The sequence below is a fragment of the Lolium perenne genome, chromosome 1 (assembly GCF_019359855.2).
Source record: "Lolium perenne isolate Kyuss_39 chromosome 1, Kyuss_2.0, whole genome shotgun sequence".
In the NCBI taxonomy this organism is placed as follows: domain Eukaryota; kingdom Viridiplantae; phylum Streptophyta; class Magnoliopsida; order Poales; family Poaceae; genus Lolium; species Lolium perenne.
Window position 1 is genome coordinate 83,252,469 of NC_067244.2, and position 19,197 is coordinate 83,271,665.

The 19,197-nt window shown below is 43.6% G+C and overlaps 2 protein-coding genes across 6 annotated transcripts; both read left to right on the forward strand.

Annotated features, from left to right (window-relative positions):
• Positions 1 to 6,631: 6,631 nt before the first annotated feature.
• Positions 6,632 to 11,183, forward strand: LOC127303680 (probable cinnamyl alcohol dehydrogenase 1). Its single transcript, XM_051334392.2, has 7 exons — positions 6,632 to 6,813; positions 6,983 to 7,082; positions 8,845 to 8,958; positions 9,094 to 9,321; positions 9,510 to 9,795; positions 10,442 to 10,592; positions 10,779 to 11,183. The coding sequence occupies exons 2-7, from the start codon at positions 6,994 to 6,996 to the stop codon at positions 10,973 to 10,975; spliced, it is 1,065 nt and encodes a 354-aa protein (XP_051190352.1). The 5' UTR covers positions 6,632 to 6,813; positions 6,983 to 6,993; the 3' UTR covers positions 10,976 to 11,183.
• A 2,768-nt stretch (positions 11,184 to 13,951) lies between these two features.
• LOC127303648 (protein DETOXIFICATION 29) lies at positions 13,952 to 18,962 on the forward strand. Of its 5 annotated transcripts, XM_051334366.2 has the most exons (9): positions 13,969 to 14,367; positions 14,470 to 14,681; positions 14,768 to 15,312; positions 15,424 to 15,510; positions 15,670 to 15,726; positions 15,814 to 16,052; positions 16,835 to 16,953; positions 17,050 to 17,136; positions 18,653 to 18,962. In XM_051334366.2, exons 2-9 carry the CDS (start codon positions 14,484 to 14,486, stop codon positions 18,803 to 18,805), a joined length of 1,485 nt encoding a protein of 494 aa, XP_051190326.1. In that variant the 5' UTR covers positions 13,969 to 14,367; positions 14,470 to 14,483; the 3' UTR covers positions 18,806 to 18,962. The 5 variants fall into 5 exon arrangements, with proteins under 5 accessions (XP_051190333.1, XP_051190338.1, XP_051190326.1 ...); XM_051334373.2 differs by having other exon boundaries at positions 13,952 to 14,681; positions 18,640 to 18,962; XM_051334378.2 differs by having other exon boundaries at positions 13,953 to 14,681; positions 17,050 to 17,143.
• Positions 18,963 to 19,197: the final 235 nt, after the last annotated feature.

Below are 19,197 nucleotides of genomic sequence, written 5' to 3' on the forward strand. Positions count from 1 at the left end.
AACAGCTTGTAGTGTAGTGCCTAACTGTTCGAGAGGTAGGAGAAGGCCTATTTATAGTGTTCTTCGAAAAATGGCCGTTGGTCAACTTGCCACATCGATTTTCTTCGAGGAATCCGGTTGACCGGTTTGGCGCCGGCTGCCACGACAAAGCGGCCGGATCGGCTCTCGACCGGGCTGGCCGGTTTCAACCGGAGCAGTGGACCTGAGCTTGACCGAAGGGGCTTCGGCATACGGAATGCGCCGGATGGCACAAGCGCCAAATCCGGTTGGCACCGGCAGCGGCGGCAGCCGGCCCAACCGGCCGGTGACTTGACGGCCGGTCCCTAACCGGGCCGGGTGACCGGGCGGCGACCGAGGGCTTGCCCCCTTTATCGGATCCCCTGCCGGATGGCACAAGCGCCGAGCTGTCCCGACTGGCTGGCCGGTGCCAGGGCCGGTCCAACCGGGCCAGCGACCGGCCAGACACAGGAAAATCCTGTTGATTCTTTCGTCGAATTGGGGGGGTCTCCATTGCCTTCTTCTTCCATTGATACACCTTTATACCTCTTTGGCTAATACCTGAGAATCATCTTGTAGCCATGTATTAGTCCAAATACACTAGCACGGTGTCATTGTTACCAAAATAATGGATAAGGGTAAAATACCCTTACACAATCAACTATTTATACAAGGTGAACCGTCGCCTCAACAAACCGACATAAGGAGGCGGCATTTCGGGAGAAACCGTCGGGGACGGTTATACAATCGTGGGAGCGTCGTGACTGTTGCCAAAGCAACCGCACACAACATTACATAGGACTAGCACATTTGCCCGTGCGTTGCTACGGATAGACCACGTGTTCAACACATCTTTTTAGCAATCATCAAATGCAAGTGATTAACGAAAGCAGTTTTTATTGGATGTCAAACATGTTTGCTTTCTAGTTGTCAAAATAAGTACCCAACACTTCTAAATTGCTTCTATGAAAAGTTCTACATATTCAGCTTCAAGTGCACCATCTTGCTTGCCCCGGATTCAAAATGTAACTCTCTTTTAAGGTACATACTATATTACTTCTATACAAATGTAGAACATAGGATCTTCAAATCAGAGAAATCTAATCTACACAACATCACATGATAGTATCCCCCAATTAACTTGTGCATCAATTCTATATATCCATTTAAAAATTATGCATGTAATTATAGCTCCAACCTAAATATATGTACTTCTTCAGACAAATCAACTGCCACACAACTAAATATGATTTCAAGTTTTAAACTGAAAACACGTCAATATAATTTTATGATAACCATGAAGGGACTCTATAAAAAAAGGATGAAAAAGCGTGGGGGTAATGTTGGGTTTGAGAATTGAGCAAACACTAAGCACCACCCCGATGAGTTCTACATTATTTTCTACGGCTAGTAAAATCATTAGTAGAAACAACATAAGGAAGAGGCAGATGTTGTTGAAAAACAGAGATGGCATTTCGATCGTACCTTGAAGAAGGATTTGCTCGTCACCTGATGCTCCAGCGTGGTGCTCAGGACTTTTGAACCTGCGTCAGTTAGCGTTTATGGCCAAGCGTCTTCCAACCGAAGGAGGAGCTAGTCATTTCCAACACTGGCATTGCAATGCAGCTCCATGTGCGATGTTGAGCCTGAAACTTTTTTGTAGACACCAAGGGGCAGCTTGTGCTGTTTGCGGGAGCGGACATGGACATTGTCGAAGTCCTAATCTCTAATGTCAATTAGGTAGCTACAACAATAGAAAATTGCACTAATTTTGAAGCAACAATGTACAATGGATAATTAAAAAATCTTAACAATTTATTTTGGAAATAGCTAACCTGGAGTTTTCGGTCATAACAAAAGCAATATGCTTATGTGCATAAGAGAGATGTGCATATGAGAGAAATCCTTGATGGTGTCAAACTGCTTGAAAAACTTGCATTGTGACCAATTTCGTCCTTTATTTCTTCCATTGACTTCAAATAGCCAGGATTCAGTTACAGTTTTCTGGAACCAAGGTACAGTAGCTTCAACACCTTGAGGAGGATATAAATCGTCAATATTTTCGGCCATATGCTGATTCTGATTGAAGCCACTTTCATCAAATTCATAGTCAGGCTCTTCATCCCCATCATCATAGCAATGTTGTCTGCAGGACATACTTTAGTATTGAGTAATAAATTGGAACATGACATCACTTGCTTTAGATAATCAAAGAGGAAAAGGGCGGTGACATGCCTGAAGATTGCTTTGCGTGAACCACTGTGCTGCCAAAACATGATTTGTTGTCATCCGTGACGAAGACTTCATGTGCTCGAATAGGCCAGTGTAGCTAGCACCTGAAGGTTAGTGGCGACTTGGGTAGGCCCTGAACTGCAAAAAAAACTGACTTTTAGGAGATGCAACCTCGTTCCAGCACTCTGTTTGTGCAATGGAACCGTGCCTGCGCGCAGGGCATTGCCTCACTCACCTTCTCCAATGAGAGGGCAGGTCACTCCGTGGCTAGATCCGGAGCTACGGATATCGGATCCAGCCCTCAACCGGATCCGGAGCTAGGGATCTCGGATCCAGCCCTCAACCACCAGAATCGGCCTCTCCACGGCCAGATTGGATGGCGGCCGTCCCACCGCTTCCGCCTCCGGTGCAGCACCTTCGTTCCCATCGCAGCATCTTCTTCCCGTCGACGGAGAGAGTCAAGAATCAAGATGGAGGCGCGGATTTCGGAAGGAGGCAGAGCGCGAGCGGTCGTTCGTCGCCAGTGGAGGAGCTTGCCTTCTGTTCGTACGTTCGAACCGTTTGATAACTTAAGCGGTGGCATTCTTTGTAATTTCAACTGAGAAATAAGGGCAATGAAAAAACGGACGAAAATTTTGGGGAAAAACTTTCCTTCTTTTATTAGTAGGTACTAGGAAATTTGCCCGTGCGTTGCGACGGGTTAAATTTTACTGAATATGTTCTATGCCGTGAAGAAATTCACTTTAGCCAAAATACCCCTACATTGCAACGGTGGAGAAATAAATCAAGAATGGATGGGAAAGAAATAAATCAACTATTAGTAAAAAAATGTAAGCGCGAGGCAAAGTTTGCCCCAAAATCTATCAACTGATGTCTATTGCCAATCTAGAGGACCCATGTATATCTTAGTGGTATGTCAATAATATTTGATGCTGATTAAACAACGTTTTATTTAGACCAAATAGCTATAATTTACTTGCTCATATGTTTGCATCTGATTGCATAACACTCAATAAGCTATGGACTACGGAAATTAAGTTTCTTTTGAACATTGTGTGGCACTACTGCCCACGAATCGAATGCCTGATGCACCCCTCTCTTGCGTTTGTATACACCAGTACGGGCATTAACACAAACATGTGCATGCCACATATACAACAGAGCGGGGCATTACGTTTCTATCTCGATTCTCGAGCGTGCTTTCTACTAATGTTCAGTCGAGTAGGCTAACTGTTGTGTATTAATTGCTAATCTGCTCAGAGAAATTCGAATCTTGCCTTGCAAATTCAAGTTCTAGAACTTGTTCCACTACGTAGCAGGAGTGGAAACTACTGTGATCGGAGGGCATCGGGCGGCAAGCAGCAGGTTTAATGCAGACGAAGCTCGGGGCCTTTTACCGGTGTATTTCGTCTGCTGAAGTCAAGAGAACTTGTAACTGCGGAGCACGCCGGATCCCAGTTCCCGCTGAGACTCTTTGGTCCCATCTTCGCTGGACTCTGTGCGCGAGTACAGCCCCTGCCATACTTCAACGGTGCCCGGTGGTGGCCGATCGTTGGGGGCTCTGAGCTCCATGTACCGCGCGAAGTGCCTAAGTCCTCCTGGAAAGCACACGATAGGACAATGGCGTGTCGTAGGGGCCGTCAAGCCCACGCATGAAGCTCAAAATCGGCAAGCGTTTTGGGGCTGTGGCATGTCCTGGTTGACCAGGAAGGTCTTTTGGTGGTGCGTGTACATGATGGAGATCTCAGGTCATGTCCGATGCTGCCGGAGCCGATCGGCTGGGTCGCCAGCGCCGAGTACACACTATACGTCAATGCTGTGGAAGTAGTTCACTGTATCCTCATCGTGCGTCCCCATGAAGCCATCCTTCTTGAGCATGGTTTTGTATCTGTGTTCTGGACGATCGGGGCTCGTTATCTGTACAGCACACAAAAGCGGGCGTATATAGATCCAACTCTGCTTCGATTCGATGGAGGACGTGGGACAAACAAAAAAAAAACGTTTTTACTTATTGGTGGTATTGATAGTAATATGTAATTTGGTGGAAGGGCAAATCGGTCCAAAAAAAGTGTTAGACCAAGGAAACAATCCTCCCTTTATTATTAGGTATAGATAGATAGCGCAGATGCCCGTGCGTTGCGACGGGGCTAAAAATACAGATCTCAGTTAGACATGCCGTCACATCCTCATCTGCACGACAGCCAGTCAACCGATTCACATGCGACATCGAAGCCAAAAATCCGCTGTGGCCTCCTCCGTGTTTCTTGTCTGATATTTTGTCGAATCGCAAGATCGCGTATACAGTACATAGATTGGAACGATCAATTTCAACCGTATTTGATGGACGACAATCAATTGCTCTCATATTTAAAGGCTTCTAAGGCAAGAAGTGAATAAATGGAGGCTAATCGGGACACTTTGTGTGGTCTACCTTGTTGGATTTTCCGGAAACAATTTCTACGCAAGACAAAGAGAAAGGAAGACCCACCTATAGGCAAAGCCGCAAAGGTCGTTCACGGCTGGCCGCCTGGTTTGAAACGATTTTTCACTTACGGATGGCATAGGTGGGTAATTTTACCGAATTTTGGGGGTAGTTTGAAGTTGGACGTGCGTTGCCACTGTGCCAAAAACCAATGTCGGAGAAAGTAAAAGAAGGCATGATATTGCCATATGAGAATTGATAAGAGAAAACCGAAACAAAAAATTATCAATTCCTGATATCCATGGATTATATTTCGTTCTTTCAACGATTTACAAGCCTACAGTCAACTTAAGCCCTAGATTGTTTTTTATTAGTTTCTTGTGTTTTCTGTTGTGATATTTCAGATTTCTCATTTGCATTATTGTTGATTTACATTTTATGGTATTTAATAAAATTATGTTGAACACCTGGATGTAGTTGAATCTACCTATTTATACGTATTTCTATCATTCACAGATGTATATTTTCTTGCGAACCGTGTTTTTCTTTTTTGTCTTTGCAGAACATGCTCTTACAAAGAAAAAAACTAAATTCTCTACCAAATTATTCACTTTTCTTTTTGAGAGAAGGCTGAAATTTTCACATCTTTAATGCAGTATACATGTTGCCGGGCCAACTCAAAACCAAGTCGAAACTGTCGTGTGAATGGAGAACTGTGTTGCTATTGTAGGTGTTAATTCTCCAACCACACCTATTCATCTACATGTCTGTCCTTTGAATAAAGATCCAAATACGATCCCTTTTCTTCTCTCAAACATCCCATTTCTTCCCTCTTCTCACCAGCTTGCCTACCAAATCGAGCGGTCTGTCGTCAAGCTTGCAGGTCATGCTTTTGGAGGCGATTTCTGACCAAGTTGGGGATTTGACCTGGAGCTGCGCATCTGGAGCCACCCATCGAGTCCTGATTGAAATGCAGAGATTGTTCGCACGCTCCTGTGGGTGGTGGGCTCGGGGATGACTGGCTGCAGCGGAGGACAGCATCGGAGGTGAAGAAGATGAAGTCCAGTCGCTTGATCTCGTGTGCACCGGCTCGATTCCTTGAAGGGAGGGCGAGGACTTCCCGGTTTCCTCCATCGGAAATTCGTGGTGGGTGGCGTGAGCCTGATATTCCTCTGTGTGAGGCCCTCTATTCTGACTCCTGCCGCGGCGACTGATTCATCACATGGCTGCGGAGACCTTGGCTAGCCGCGCGCGAGGCACTGTCCCCGTCTCGGTTAAAGGAGGAGATTGATTTTGAGAAGGTCGCTGCGGAGATCTGGCTTGCCACGCGTGATACGCTGTTCTCGTCTCGGTTAAAGGGGGAGATGGATTTTGAGATGGAAGGTCATGTTGATCTGGAGCAGGATGGTCGCGTCAAGACCTCTTTCCGTCTAGCGCGCCGTCCGTCGCCGCTGCTCGGAGGATAAAGGAGCGAGGGGATCGAGTGGAGGTCAGGCATGTTGGACGACCAGGGTTGACGAACCAAGCTAATCAAAGCGAATCGTTATTTCATTTGTGCGGTGGCAGCAGCCGTAATTACCATTGAAAATCAGTGGCAATACAAAAACGGACGAAAAAACATGGGAGAAACCTTACTTCCTTTATTAGTAGGTAGAGATAGATGTATTACATATTTAATTAAGTAAACTAATTAAATCCTAACAGAAAGCACCTCGCTCGCATCACCGCCGCTTATCGCTAGGAGCAACGTCGACCAGTAGCACCTCCACCGCTTATCGCTAGGAGCTCCGCCGGACGTCGTTCGAGCACAACCGTCGGGAATTCTGCCAACTACACACAAACGTACATCCACGCTCGCGCGACGAACGCCAAACCTTCTGGCTTCTGGCCACGAGTCAAAGGTAGAGTCGATTCGCAAAAAAAAAAAAAAAAGTAGAGTCCAACCAAGCCACGTCACCACCCACCCCCGCCGCGCATCTCTCCCACCCGTGCCGGAAGATAACAACAGAGAACAACTCGAATACGCGTAACACGAGAGAACACGAGATCTATTGACAACTCCTCCTCCGCCGCACCCGCTCTTGGTTTTACTGGCACCGAAGATACAGAGGCGCCTCGTCGGCTGGTTCCTGGTTCTCCCAAATCCCGATCACCTTCCTCAGGTGCGAGTCAATCTCTAACCTATTGGCTCCATCGCTTCCACTTGTGCTGCTGTCTATCTCACCCTCACCGAGCATGTGTTTCATTTTTGTTATTGTTCGAGTATTGAATGGATTTGTCAAGTTAACCTCTTTCGTCGTCGATCTTGTACTGTTTCGGTTGGTTTGGCAGGTTTAGCTGGTATGGCTGTTGAATCGGAGAGCTGCAACTGCGATGCCTGGGCAGCAAGAGATCCTTCTGGAGTACTCTCCCCCTACAGATTCAGCCGTAGGTAAGTAAACCGCGTGACACTTCCTTGCGATGTGTCAACAAACTTTATCTTCTTCTCAATAATGCAATCAGTTGTAGCTAAAGATCCTTCTGGAACTGATAACTGTAGGCAGTTGAATTCTCTCTGTTTTGTGATGTGAAGAGGTCATCTTTGTTCTCTGAATGTGGACTTGTATGTGCCAGTTTCAGTTATTCATCGCTATAATCATGAATAGGGACTGCAGAGGATTTGCTTCTTGAATAACTGCTACATTATGTCCTCTAGCTTAACCCCAAAACACCCACACCATAAGGTTCATAGTTTTGTTTTTGTTTTTTGAAACGGAGGAAAAAGATTTACTTCATTCCATTAAATAAGAAGAAGAGTCATGGCATGACAAGGTAGCAAATAAAGTTACAAAAAAAGGGATTACTCTCCCGCTATTACATAACTCAAATTTTTGGCACCTGCCATGACCCAAAGCTTCATCTTGTTCTTGGTGATCTCGAGTAGGATGGTAGGAGGGGCAGACTAATTTTGGAAGACCCTAGCATTTCTCTCCTTCCATATCGTCCAACTAGTTAACATGGTGAGGGAGGCCATTGCCTTTTGGTTTGAAGAGTCCTTGCAAGATATTAAGGACCACCATTCGTCTATAGAAGAATCATTTGACCATTCTTGGATGCGGATGCAGGGAGACCGAGCCATTCCTTGATCATGCGGGTTTACCTGTGCGGCTGCGCAAGAGTTCACGGACTATCTCTTCCCTCCCACTTGTGGTTGCAAGTCATCATTAGAATCTTAGAAAGCTGTCTAGTCTAGTCACCTCCATGTACATGTAGTTAACTCCTGACATAGGCGCTTGCCGTCTAACATGGAGTATCGCAGGGCTCGTATGTAACCTGTACCAATTGTATTACCTGAGGGATATGCTAAGTAGCTTCCAAGGTTGATCCATGCAAATATGATTGAGCGGAGCTCATTATACAAATGCCTTAGATGTCTACTGAAAACAATGCACAACGGACTTCCATAGAAAAAGCGAACTGATAGGAGATACGAAGTTGAGAGAAGCTCACATAAAAAAGTTGTAATGCAATTATTTCTACTGTACATATGCAATTCTTTCTTGTTTGTGATGTGAATAGGTCGAATTTGTTTTCTGAATATACTTCTATGTACTAGTTCAGTTATTCATCGCTGTAATCATGAACCGATACCTTGCAGAGGATTTGCTTCTTGAATAACTGCTACATTAGAATTTTATTAGGGAGATGTCTGGCTTTCCATACTTTTGCACCAAGGCCATTACGTCTGCCTCCATTTTTGTATCACTGTAGCCCTCTTGAAATGTCCTCAAGAGTATCACCCTTCCGCCCAACCTATTCACACGGCTCACCCCAGAAATGATCCTATACAGGACAATTTTGTTTAATTTGAAGCGGATCACTTTCTGGTGATTCCAGAGTCAGTCTAGTTTAGTCACCTTGATGTACATGTCGATAGCGAACTCTTGACATAGGCGCTTGCCGTGTAACATGGAGTATCACAGGTAACAATTGTATTTCCTGAGGGAGATGCTAATTGGCTGAGAACAGCTTCATATTCCAAGGTTGATCAGTACAAACATGATTGAGCATAGCTTGTTTAGACAAAATGCATTAGACGTTTACTGAAGACAAATTGACAAAGGACTTCTGATTTAGATGATTGTATCTTGCAAAGTTAAGTTCCGTGTTACAACTAATTCTTATGCATACATGCTGCCCTGATTCATTACCAGGACTGTACAACATACCGATGTTTCTTTGAGAATCACGCATTGCGGAGTCTGTTATGCTGATGTTGTCTGGACGAGAAATAAGCACAATGACTCTGTGTACCCTTTGGTCCCTGGGTAAGCTTTTCAGATCCTTGTATTTGGGGAAAGAAATTAATGTATTTTTACCGTTGAATCCAGTTAGTTACTAGTGTACTGTATAAATAAAGGTTTGCATGCTAACTCGGGTGCCTACATTTCGATATGCTATAGGCATGAGATTGCTGGAGTTGTAACTGAGGTTGGTTCAGACGTTGATGGCTTTAAAGTGGGGGACCATGTGGCTGTTGGGACATATGTGAATTCATGCCGTGACTGCGAGAACTGCAATAGCTTCCTTGAGAACCACTGCTCAAAATTTGTTTTCACTTTCAATGGTGTTGATTCAGATGGTACTGTCACAAAGGGAGGATATTCCAGTCACATTGTAGTTCATGAACGGTATGAATGCATTTTCTTCTGGATGTTTTGAATAGACAAACTACTGCTATGCAACTTCTAAAATTGGTGACTGGCATAAACTGCAGAGTCGATCCAGAAATACTTTGGCATAGTTTTTTTGTTGGAGGACTGATAGTCTTGGCGTGTATAAGGATATTCCAGTTCCTGTTAATTCATTTTTGTTGCAGGTACTGCCACAAAATACCTGATGGGTACCCACTGGAAAAGGCAGCACCTTTAGTTTGTGCTGGAATCACTGTGTATACTCCAATGATGCGACATAACATGAATCAACCGGGAAAGTCACTTGGTGTCGTTGGGCTTGGTGGGTTGGGTCACATGGCAGTAAAATTTGGGAAAGCCTTTGGATTGAAGGTTACAGTTTTTAGTACAAGTGAATCAAAGAGAGATGAAGCTATAAGCCTTCTTGGTGCAGATAATTTTGTGATATCATCAGATGAAAAACAGATGGAGGTATAGAACATTCTAAATCTCCTTTTACGTGACTGCGAGACAACCTATTAGCAAACTGCCACATAAGTGTGTATCTCCTTACCTTACTTTGGATTCCAGTTGAGCCGTACTACAGTTTAGAACCTAGTTTGTGTACTTTTCTAATTCCAATAGTACAGTTAAATTAAAGCATGCAAGTAAATTTGTCCTCAGTTTGTGTGCTTTAATAATTTTTTCAATGTTTCCACTTAGCACTTTATCCACTCACTAATAATAATTTTCTACACATAATTGCCAAAGGATAGCAGAATTGCGGTAGCAAAGTGTGGCATCAATCCTAGTCATACAATATGTTTTACCATTTTGTATGTCAGCATTCTACTTTAAATGTCTCCCTTGTTTCTTAGAAGGGTTCTCTTGTTTTTGTTGTTTAAGATACCTTCCTTTAGTTTTTACTTGATAATAATTTTCACCAACACATGGCTTTTTTTTATATTATATGTACAATGTGTAACTTATGGCATGTGCATAGAGTTTCCCAGAAGTTATTTGCCACATTGTTCTAACAGCATCTATGGCAGAATGTCTCTCGCAAAATGAATTCATAGAGCTGAATTACATTTGTTATTCTTGGGTATGAAAATAATGAAATGTTTTATGTTTGCAGTCCCTTAAAAATTCCATGCACTTCATTGTTGATACTGCCTCTGGTAACCATCCATTCGACCCTTATCTTGCGCTTCTGAAAGTTGGTGGCGTAATGGTGCTAGTCGGCTTTCCAGGAGAAATCAGAGTGCAGCCTGCAACACTTAACCTAGGTAAAATACCCTTCTGTTACCAATGCAGCAAAATAGTTGCTGAGTGAAAGGTTTGCTTCATCAACAAGTAGTTAAGTTCTTCATCTCTGTGATTGTATGAGACTGCCATAATTACCTGTGTTTCATTATATTAATGAAACCAGATTTCGACCTTTCATCAAATAAAATTAATCTGAACTTCTGCAGGTGCACGGAGTTTATCTGGTAGTGTAACCGGAGGCACAAAGGATACCCAAGAGATGATAAACTTCTGTGCGGCAAACAAAATCTATCCAGATATTGAGTTGATAAAGATGGATTACATCAACGAGGCTCTCGAGAGGCTTGTTAACCGTGACGTCAGGTACCGGTTTGTAATCGACATAGAGAGCTCTTTCAGGTGATATCTTTGCAGTTGGCATTATTTGAATCTTTATTGAAGAATGTGGAATAAGTTGAATCTTCTAGGCTATGCGACTGGTTTGTAATAGAGGGCATCCTCTGTAATTTTCTGGTATACTTTTCCTTCCGTGCAATTCTAGTCATACTTTCCAAACTACGGATGCTTATATTATTTTGCGGCCACCAGAGAGCTCCTCTGCATTTCTCCTACTCACTCTGTCTCTAAATATATGGGCTACTCACTCTGTCTCTACATATATGAGGTATGCTCGTGATATGCAAAAAACAATTGACGTGTAAATTTAGTAAAAAGTCAAATGACTAAGTTTTTACCAAGTTTATACACAAATATAAAAATCTACAATACAAAATAAGTATCAATAGATCTACAATTAAAAAAAAATTCTAATGTATTTATTTAGCACCGTAGCTATTGATATTCGTTTGGTTAGATTTAGAAAGCATCGACTTCCTTGCTAAGTTATAATACACAGAGGAGAATGGATGCCTCTAATCGGGCGTAAATCTACGATGCACTACAAAACGGATGATGTTATGTAATCCCACTACAAAACGGATGATGTTATGTCCCTTCGTCTATAGATGTCTGAGATTTATCTAAATCTAAACGTATCTAGACACTAAATAACATCTAGATACATCTAGATTTAAGACTTAGAAAGCATCCACTTCCTTGCTAAGTTATAATACACAGAGGAGAATGAATGCCTCTAATCGGGCGTAAATCTACGATGCACTACAAAACGGATGATGTTATGTAATCCCTTCGTCTATAGATGTCTGAGATTTATCTAAATCTAAACGTATCTAGACACTAAATAACGTCTAGATACATCTAGATTTAAACAAATCTCATATGTCTATTTTTGGACAGGAGTAATATATAAAATGACAAATCTAAAAATTTAAAAAAATTAAAAAATCGCAATCGTCTTAACCGTTGATTTGTTGCGACGAGATCTTTTGTTGCGACGAGATCTCTTCCAAATTAGTTGATAATGTTTTGGATGACTCCTTTACATATTTAGGGTTTGTTTGAATTCGTACGATCGGAAAGTGGAGGAATAGGAAATAGAGGATTGCTACGACTTGCCCCCTTAAATCCTACGGGAAGGAAACATATGAAAATTGGTACAATTAGTTGTCTGATGGTAGTATAGAAAATTTCTATAAAGATTGAGTGCATTGCATATTTATCATAGACACACAAATTTTTCCAAGAGGTGTAACAGATTGTAATAAAGGAAAGCAATTCCTAATTTTTTTTTGGAGGATTCAATCCTTTGAATCAAACAGACTTTGTAATACAAATTCTACGGGTAAAAATTCTACAAGATTATAAATTATGTAGGATTTTCATCTTTAGAAATTTTTTCTATGTGCACCGTTTGATTTGTAAGATTGAATCCTTACGAATGCATAGACAAATTTTCTATAGGTTTGCATTGCAGCATATTTAGCAGGAAAGTTTTCATCCACTCAAACCTAATGTTACAATTCCTTTGATTTTCCATTAAATTAAACCCTACTTGAAAAAAAATCCTGTAGGATTCAAATGGATATGATATTGCAATCCTACGGTTTTCCTATTTCTATATTCTAAGAATCCTACGAAATCAAACAAGCCTTAAAAATTATCAGGCATTAACATGTGTGTTAGCGGGCTGTAATTGTAAGTTATAATCCCATCGATAATTACTTTTAGCTTCACATAGATCTCTTTCTGGGTTGCTCTATGTGTTTTTTAGCTTAAAGGTTACCACCTTCATACACCTTTCGCTTGTGTGATCATGCATAACTGATCACATAACATGATCATTGAGCATTAGCATGATTTCCCACACCTCCATAACCAAGGATGCAATTTCATGGTGACTTGGTTGAGCCACAATCTAGGGCATCTATCTTTGAGGAGTTCCTCTATATACACACTGGCTTCGCGGTCGCCCATATTCATGATCGTCTTCGAGCGGATTTGATTGAGCATCAGCGAGCATTAAGAGGTCACGAGAAGTAGTCATCCCATCTCATTCCGTTTGTTTAATTTTGAACTATGTTCTTCATAATTTATTTAGATGTATGCTATTTAAATTTATTTATTTGCAACATTATGTTTTCAAATAGATACAAGCCATTTAAGTTGAAAATAAGAGAATATTCAGTCAAAATAGCTAGACCAGACCAAATAGGTCGGATCGCTATGGCCTCCGACCTAGACAGATAAAGATGCCCCAACAGTTATTTTAGTGTCCGCGGCTCGATTAAAATAGACGCATTTACTTTTAGAAATACTCACTTTCTCCTAAATTAAGATTTTGGTCAAAGTTAAACATTGTAAACTTTGATTAAATATATAGAACATTATAGCAACATCTACAACATTATCTCAATGTTATTAGAATCATCATAAAATATATTTTTATATTATATGCATTTCATATTATAAAAGATAATATATTTTCATATATAGTTGGACCAACTTTGTGGGAGTGATGTTTTGGTACATGAGAGCGTATGCTCCCTTTATTTTAAAATGCATGTTAGATACATTTTGAAATGTTAAAAAATTTGACACAAAAAATTCGCATGTATATCTTCATGTGCTACGCACTCACAAAGTCGTTTCATGAAAAATCGACTTGTCGTGCGACGTGTGTAAAAAAACAAAATTCGGTGCTAAAACAAAGACTTGTCGCAATATAAATTTTCTCTTTTTTTTTACGTAGACTACAAAAAATATTATTTTTTTCGTGAAACTTGACGAACACATATATGAAGATGTACATGTAAAAAAATTTGTCGATGACGTGGGCTTAGCCCTGAAATTGTCACGCCAAGTCCCGCTTCTACTATATCAATAGTGTTCTAGTTCCTCCTAGATACTGTTTCATTCATTCAAAAAATTTTGTCAAATTTTTTTAACACTGAAAATATGTTTTTATGGCAGAGGGATCATACGCACCAGGAGTCGAATTGAGTTTCTGCAACTTCGTAAAATTTAACTTTAACTAAACCTAATATGCTTACTAAATTGGGGAGGAGGGAGTACCAGGCACTGAGCTAGTAGCCTTTCCATGTTAAAAAGGGAAAACCTGCACTGCTGCTAGCCCGCAGTTACATCATTCATTGCAGAGTGGCTCCCGCCGTCCCGCGTTAGATCGTGCTACTGTTCTTTGCCAGCGCCAGATCTACTGTTCGCGTTAATTTTTCAACAGTTAGCTTCTTTTCTAGGACCGTGGAATTTGTAGGAATACACCCGTATACTTGGTGTCTCCAAAACAGGACCGTATGGACATTTACTCCATCTCGTGTCTCTGGATCCCTCGAGCGCATTCACCAGATGCAGAAATGTAATGCTGCATACAGAAGCATGGTAATAGTTATGCAAACCCAGCTATGTGTACAGATTTATATGTGTACAGATTTATATATTGATAGACATAGCCGGCCGCATCTGTTGCTTTCACTCTTCAAGAGTGTTAGTTAGCAATGAAGAGGCTCGTCACGGAGAGCTGCAAAGAGTCGAAGCTGCTATGGCGCGTCGCCTTCCCGGCGGTCCTCACCGAGGTGTTCCAGTTCTCCATTGGCTTCGTCACGGCTAGCTTCGTCGGGCACATCGGCGTCGTGGAGCTCGCCGCGGTCACCGTCGTCGAGAGCATCCTGGAGGGCTTCGCCTACGGAGTCCTGGTAAATCGCAGCACCCACACAAGCCGAGAGATCAGATTAACCACCGTGCTAGAACTTCACTAACAATGGTGCGTGCGGCAGCGCAGTTCGGCATGGGATGCGCCCTGGACACGCTGTGCGGCCAGGCCGTGGGCGCCGGGAAGCTGGACGTGCTGGGCGTCTACGTCCAGCAGTCGTGGATCATCTGCGGCGCTACCGCAGTGGCGCTCACTCCGGCTTACGCCTTCGCCACACCCATCCTCGGGTCCCTCCTCCGCCAGCCCGCCGCCGTCGCGGTCGCCGCCGGGCCGTACGCGCGGTGGGCGATCCCGCGGCTGCTCGCCCACGCCGCCAACTTCCCGCTCCAGAAGTTCTTCCAGACCCAGAGCAAGGTCTGGGCCTTGACCGCCATCTCCGGCGTCGCCCTCGCCGTCCACATCGCCCTCACCTACGTCGCCGTCAACAGGCTCGGGTATGGCCTCCGCGGGGCAGCCGTTGCGGGGAACATCTCCTACTGGCTCATCGACGCAGCGCAGTTGGTCTACCTGGTCAGCGGCCGGTTCCCTGACGCATGGAAAGGGTTCTCCCTTCTTGCGTTCAGGAACCTCGGTGCCTTCGTCAAGCTCTCGCTCGTGTCAGCTGTCATGATCTGGTTTGTACAATTAATTATTTTTTTCCAATTATTGTCAGTACTAATCAACTTCGTCGATCAACAGTTTTAACTAAACTTTTCATTCATTTTTGCAAATTTATGTGTTTAAAGCTTGGAGTTTTGGTACTACGCTGCACTGCTAATTCTTGTGGGTCTCCTTAAGAATGGCCAGCTACAGCTTGATATCATGTCAGTCTGGTGAGTGTTTCCTGTTGTTGCACTTGTACGCCCACTCTATTTTCCTCTCACAATCACCAAAGGTTTGGAGACAGAAAGAAGAGTTCTGAACTTCTTGGATTACGATTTACGAACACCTTGTTTTTTGCATTCTTAAAAAACACCTTGTTAATTTGACAGCGTCAACTATCAGTTCTGGACGATGATGGTTGCGCTGGGCTTGAGTGAAGCAGTCAGGTGCGTGAACGATCTTGAACTTCATTAAAATAATGACTAATGCTCAAGCGCGCATAAATGCTGTATCGATGTCTACATATGATTCAGCGTTAGGGTGTCGAACGGGCTCGGAGCGAGCAGACCGAAGGAGGCCAAGTTCTCAGTGGCCGTGGCGGCTACAACATCGGCATTCATCGGGGCCATCTTCATGGCCGTCTTCTTCATTTGGAGGAGAAGCTTGCCTAGGCTCTTCAGCGACAGCGAGGAGGTGGTCGAGGGAGCGTCTAGACTGGGGTATCTGCTCGCTGTGACCGTCTTCTTCGGCAGTATCGGGCCAGTGCTCTCAGGTAATTAATTTTTCCTTCTAATTAAGGAACCTTTATCTCTTTGAAGGACAAGGCGTTCATGTAGTAGAGTAGAGTTGGCTTAGATTATGAAAAAGTATTGCAGGGATCGTTTTATAAAATATTGCCTACGTGGCACCATACAACATGCCACGTGGGCCAACTTGAGGAGCATCCACAGGGTTGCCAAAGGCCAATATGCCACGTAATGAAAAATGATTTTGTTGGCAAATGACCAAGTTTCCTACATTGTATAGATTGCCAAAAATCTACATTCTATATTTCTATGTCCTTAGCTTTACATGGTCCACGACAAAGAGAGACACTAGAGAGAAGAGAGAAAAACAATTTAGCTGTAGGAGCATCTACTTGCTCTCATCCATAATTTTTGGCTATGATAATGCCCTCCACAAACTAGAGAGGAAACCAATGCCAAAAGCCAAATTCACCATTTCGAACTACTTTTTGGCATACATGTAGATGCTCTAACAAAATTAGGTGGTCCAATACATTTAACGAACTATTAGAATTTGAACATGCATTTTCATAAAACTAGAACTTACTTGGCACAGCACAAATACTGCACCAATACTTTTAAGATCTCAGTTGCATTTTACTCATTAATTAATATTAGAGCACTTAGTTTCTCTTACATATTTCTTCTTTTTTCTCTTTAACATGTTATCAAAATCACCTCGAAGGCGTTACTCCTCTGTTAGTCGATGCATTACTAGTCATGTGGTCTTTTAGCAGCGACCATTCGTTTTGTTTTTGTATATTCGCAGGTGTGGCTGTCGGAGCGGGATGGCAAATTCCTGTAGCATTCGCAAACATCGGTTGCTACTACTTGGTGGGCATTCCCGTTGGGGTTCTGTTTGGATTCAAATTAAAGCTTGGTGCTTTGGTAAGCGAACTAAGAAATCAGTTTCGTTCAAACGGCAAGTTCAAATTAATCAGCATGGTATTCGACGCACAAGAAATGATTTGTTCAATATTGCAGGGGATATGGATGGGCATGCTAACAGGAACGTTGCTCCAGATGGCGATACTTCTTTTCATTATTAAGGGAACAGAGTGGGAGAAACAGGTACACGGTAAAATTTTAAAAATTATCCTGAATGAAATATATCTAGCTAACTTTTTTATAATCCTCGGACGCATGTAACGTGTGCAAATCTACCATAATGTGACCAAACCTTCTGCACCGGCGATCTCAATAGCACCCAAATAGCTATTTGGGACCAACATCGTTCTTTGAGTGTGTATCCGAGTTCAATAAAATCGCTGGCAACTCCGAGCCAGCCCCAATTCACAGGGCACTGAATGGACGCGTCGGCACCCCATGCCACGTCAGATTTCAGGGACTGGACCGACATGTTAGCGACTCCACGCTCGGCTCCATTTTTAAATGCCACGCCTCGGATGCTCTACGGTGGGTCACCATCTTTAATGAACCCGCCCGTTCCCCCGCGGAGCCGCCGCCGTAAATGCACACACCGGCCACCTCCGGCCGTTCTATTTAGTGCGTCCTCTCCGCTCACCTCCGCCACACTCGCCTCTACACCACCACCGTGCTCCCCTCCTCAGCCACACTTGCCTCCACACCACAATGCCGCGCCGGCTCGCCACCACCTACTCCACGCTAGGCAGGAAATGACCGCACCCCACTGGAGGCACCGTAGCCACCGACACAACCAGAGCCACCACAGCCGACAACGAGCTCGAGATGCCAGACTTCAACTTCAACGGCTTCTCCGACGAATCATTGTTTGACGAGTGGAACGAGGTGTCCATAACGGATGTTGATGCCAAGGTCACGGAGGAGCAAGTGTAGTGGGGTGGCGAGGAGTTCCAGAGCGACCCGGAGCAGGCGGTGAGCCTGGCCTCTTTCAACGCTCAATGCTATCGAAGGATCCGACAGCAAGTGCTCGAGGAGACCAACACCGCCAACTTCAAGCACGCCATCTAGATCTTGCGTGAGCGGGCAGCCACTAAGGAGGCAGGTCGCCTCCTCATGGCGGCCGAGAGACAGAGGCTGCTTGAGCTCAATGCTCAGCCAGGCCGAGGAGGCTGCCCGAGTTCAAGCGAGCCTCACCTAGAACGAGGAATCCCACCGGTGACGGGGGTCGATGAAGGTCCAGCGTCTCTGATAAGCCATGGTGACTGCTGCGGCGATATTGCACCGCCAGATGTGCGAATCAAGGGGCGGAGAGGCGGGCGCGGAAATCAGCGAAGGGGAAGAACGACGATGATGCAGGCCCATCGCACGCACCAATCGATGGCTAGTAGACTAGGCTTTATTTTAATTCAAATTCATTCAAAATTTGTAAATAAACCTAAATTTAAATAAAATTTCACAGTTTATTTAAATTTGTTTGTTCGATTTTCGTTTGGGATTCTTATTGGGGTAGTTCGTGTGTGCAACCTCTCCCCAAATAGGGGAGGAGGTGCCGCCGCCACCGCACTATCAGCGCACCTGCTAGCGTCTATTTAGAAAGCGTCGGTGAAGATGCTCTTACAGTGTTGACATTTCACACGTTTTGCAATACGAAGCTGTAATCTCTATCAGATACTGTAACAAGAAGAATAGTGTACAATTACAGGCCTTATTGGCAGCAGAGAGGATCAAGGTGGCTGGGGGAAAGAATGAGGGCCAGACATTGATGCCGGCGACATGTACAGAAGATGATCAGATAGATAGTTCAACTCTTGAAGTTCATATGCAAACATGCGAGAAGAATACAGAGTTAGTGTAGAAAGACAAGTATACAAATTCATCTATAATTGTGTAAATTTTGTGCATTTTCCCTCTGCCGTTGGAAAGCTCGATTTTTCATGGCTGTATGAAGTTGGCAAGATCAAAGCCTTTACCGACATGGTATTATTTCTCCATTAAGTTCCCATTTCGTCGAACTAGCGTATATTGCATCTTTTCCTCCTCAGGTTGGCGCCAATAATGCTGACATGGTTGTGCAATTCGGCTTGATGCTCGATGATGCCGAATAATTGATCGCATTTGCCAAGCATGATGTAAAAAAGGAAGACCAAGTTCTAGGTCAGCGCAAAGGTAAATGGACCCAAACTAAAAAACCACAGGACCAAGAAGGATGAAGCCGATCTATCTATACCTAATAATAAAGGAGCTAAG

Excerpts from the sequence above, each read along its gene's own strand:
- LOC127303680 (XM_051334392.2), top strand. The coding sequence starts at position 6,994 with ATGGCTGTTGAATCGGAGAGCTGCAACTGCGATGCCTGGGCAGCAAGA. Across the intron at positions 7,083-8,844 it reads CCCTACAGATTCAGCCGTAG|GACTGTACAACATACCGATG; the intron begins GTAAGTAAACCG and ends ATTCATTACCAG. Across the intron at positions 9,796-10,441 it reads CAGATGAAAAACAGATGGAG|TCCCTTAAAAATTCCATGCA; the intron begins GTATAGAACATT and ends TTATGTTTGCAG.
- LOC127303648 (XM_051334358.2), top strand. The coding sequence starts at position 14,484 with ATGAAGAGGCTCGTCACGGAGAGCTGCAAAGAGTCGAAGCTGCTATGG. Across the intron at positions 14,682-14,767 it reads GCTTCGCCTACGGAGTCCTG|TTCGGCATGGGATGCGCCCT; the intron begins GTAAATCGCAGC and ends GCGGCAGCGCAG. Across the intron at positions 15,511-15,669 it reads CTTGATATCATGTCAGTCTG|CGTCAACTATCAGTTCTGGA; the intron begins GTGAGTGTTTCC and ends TTAATTTGACAG.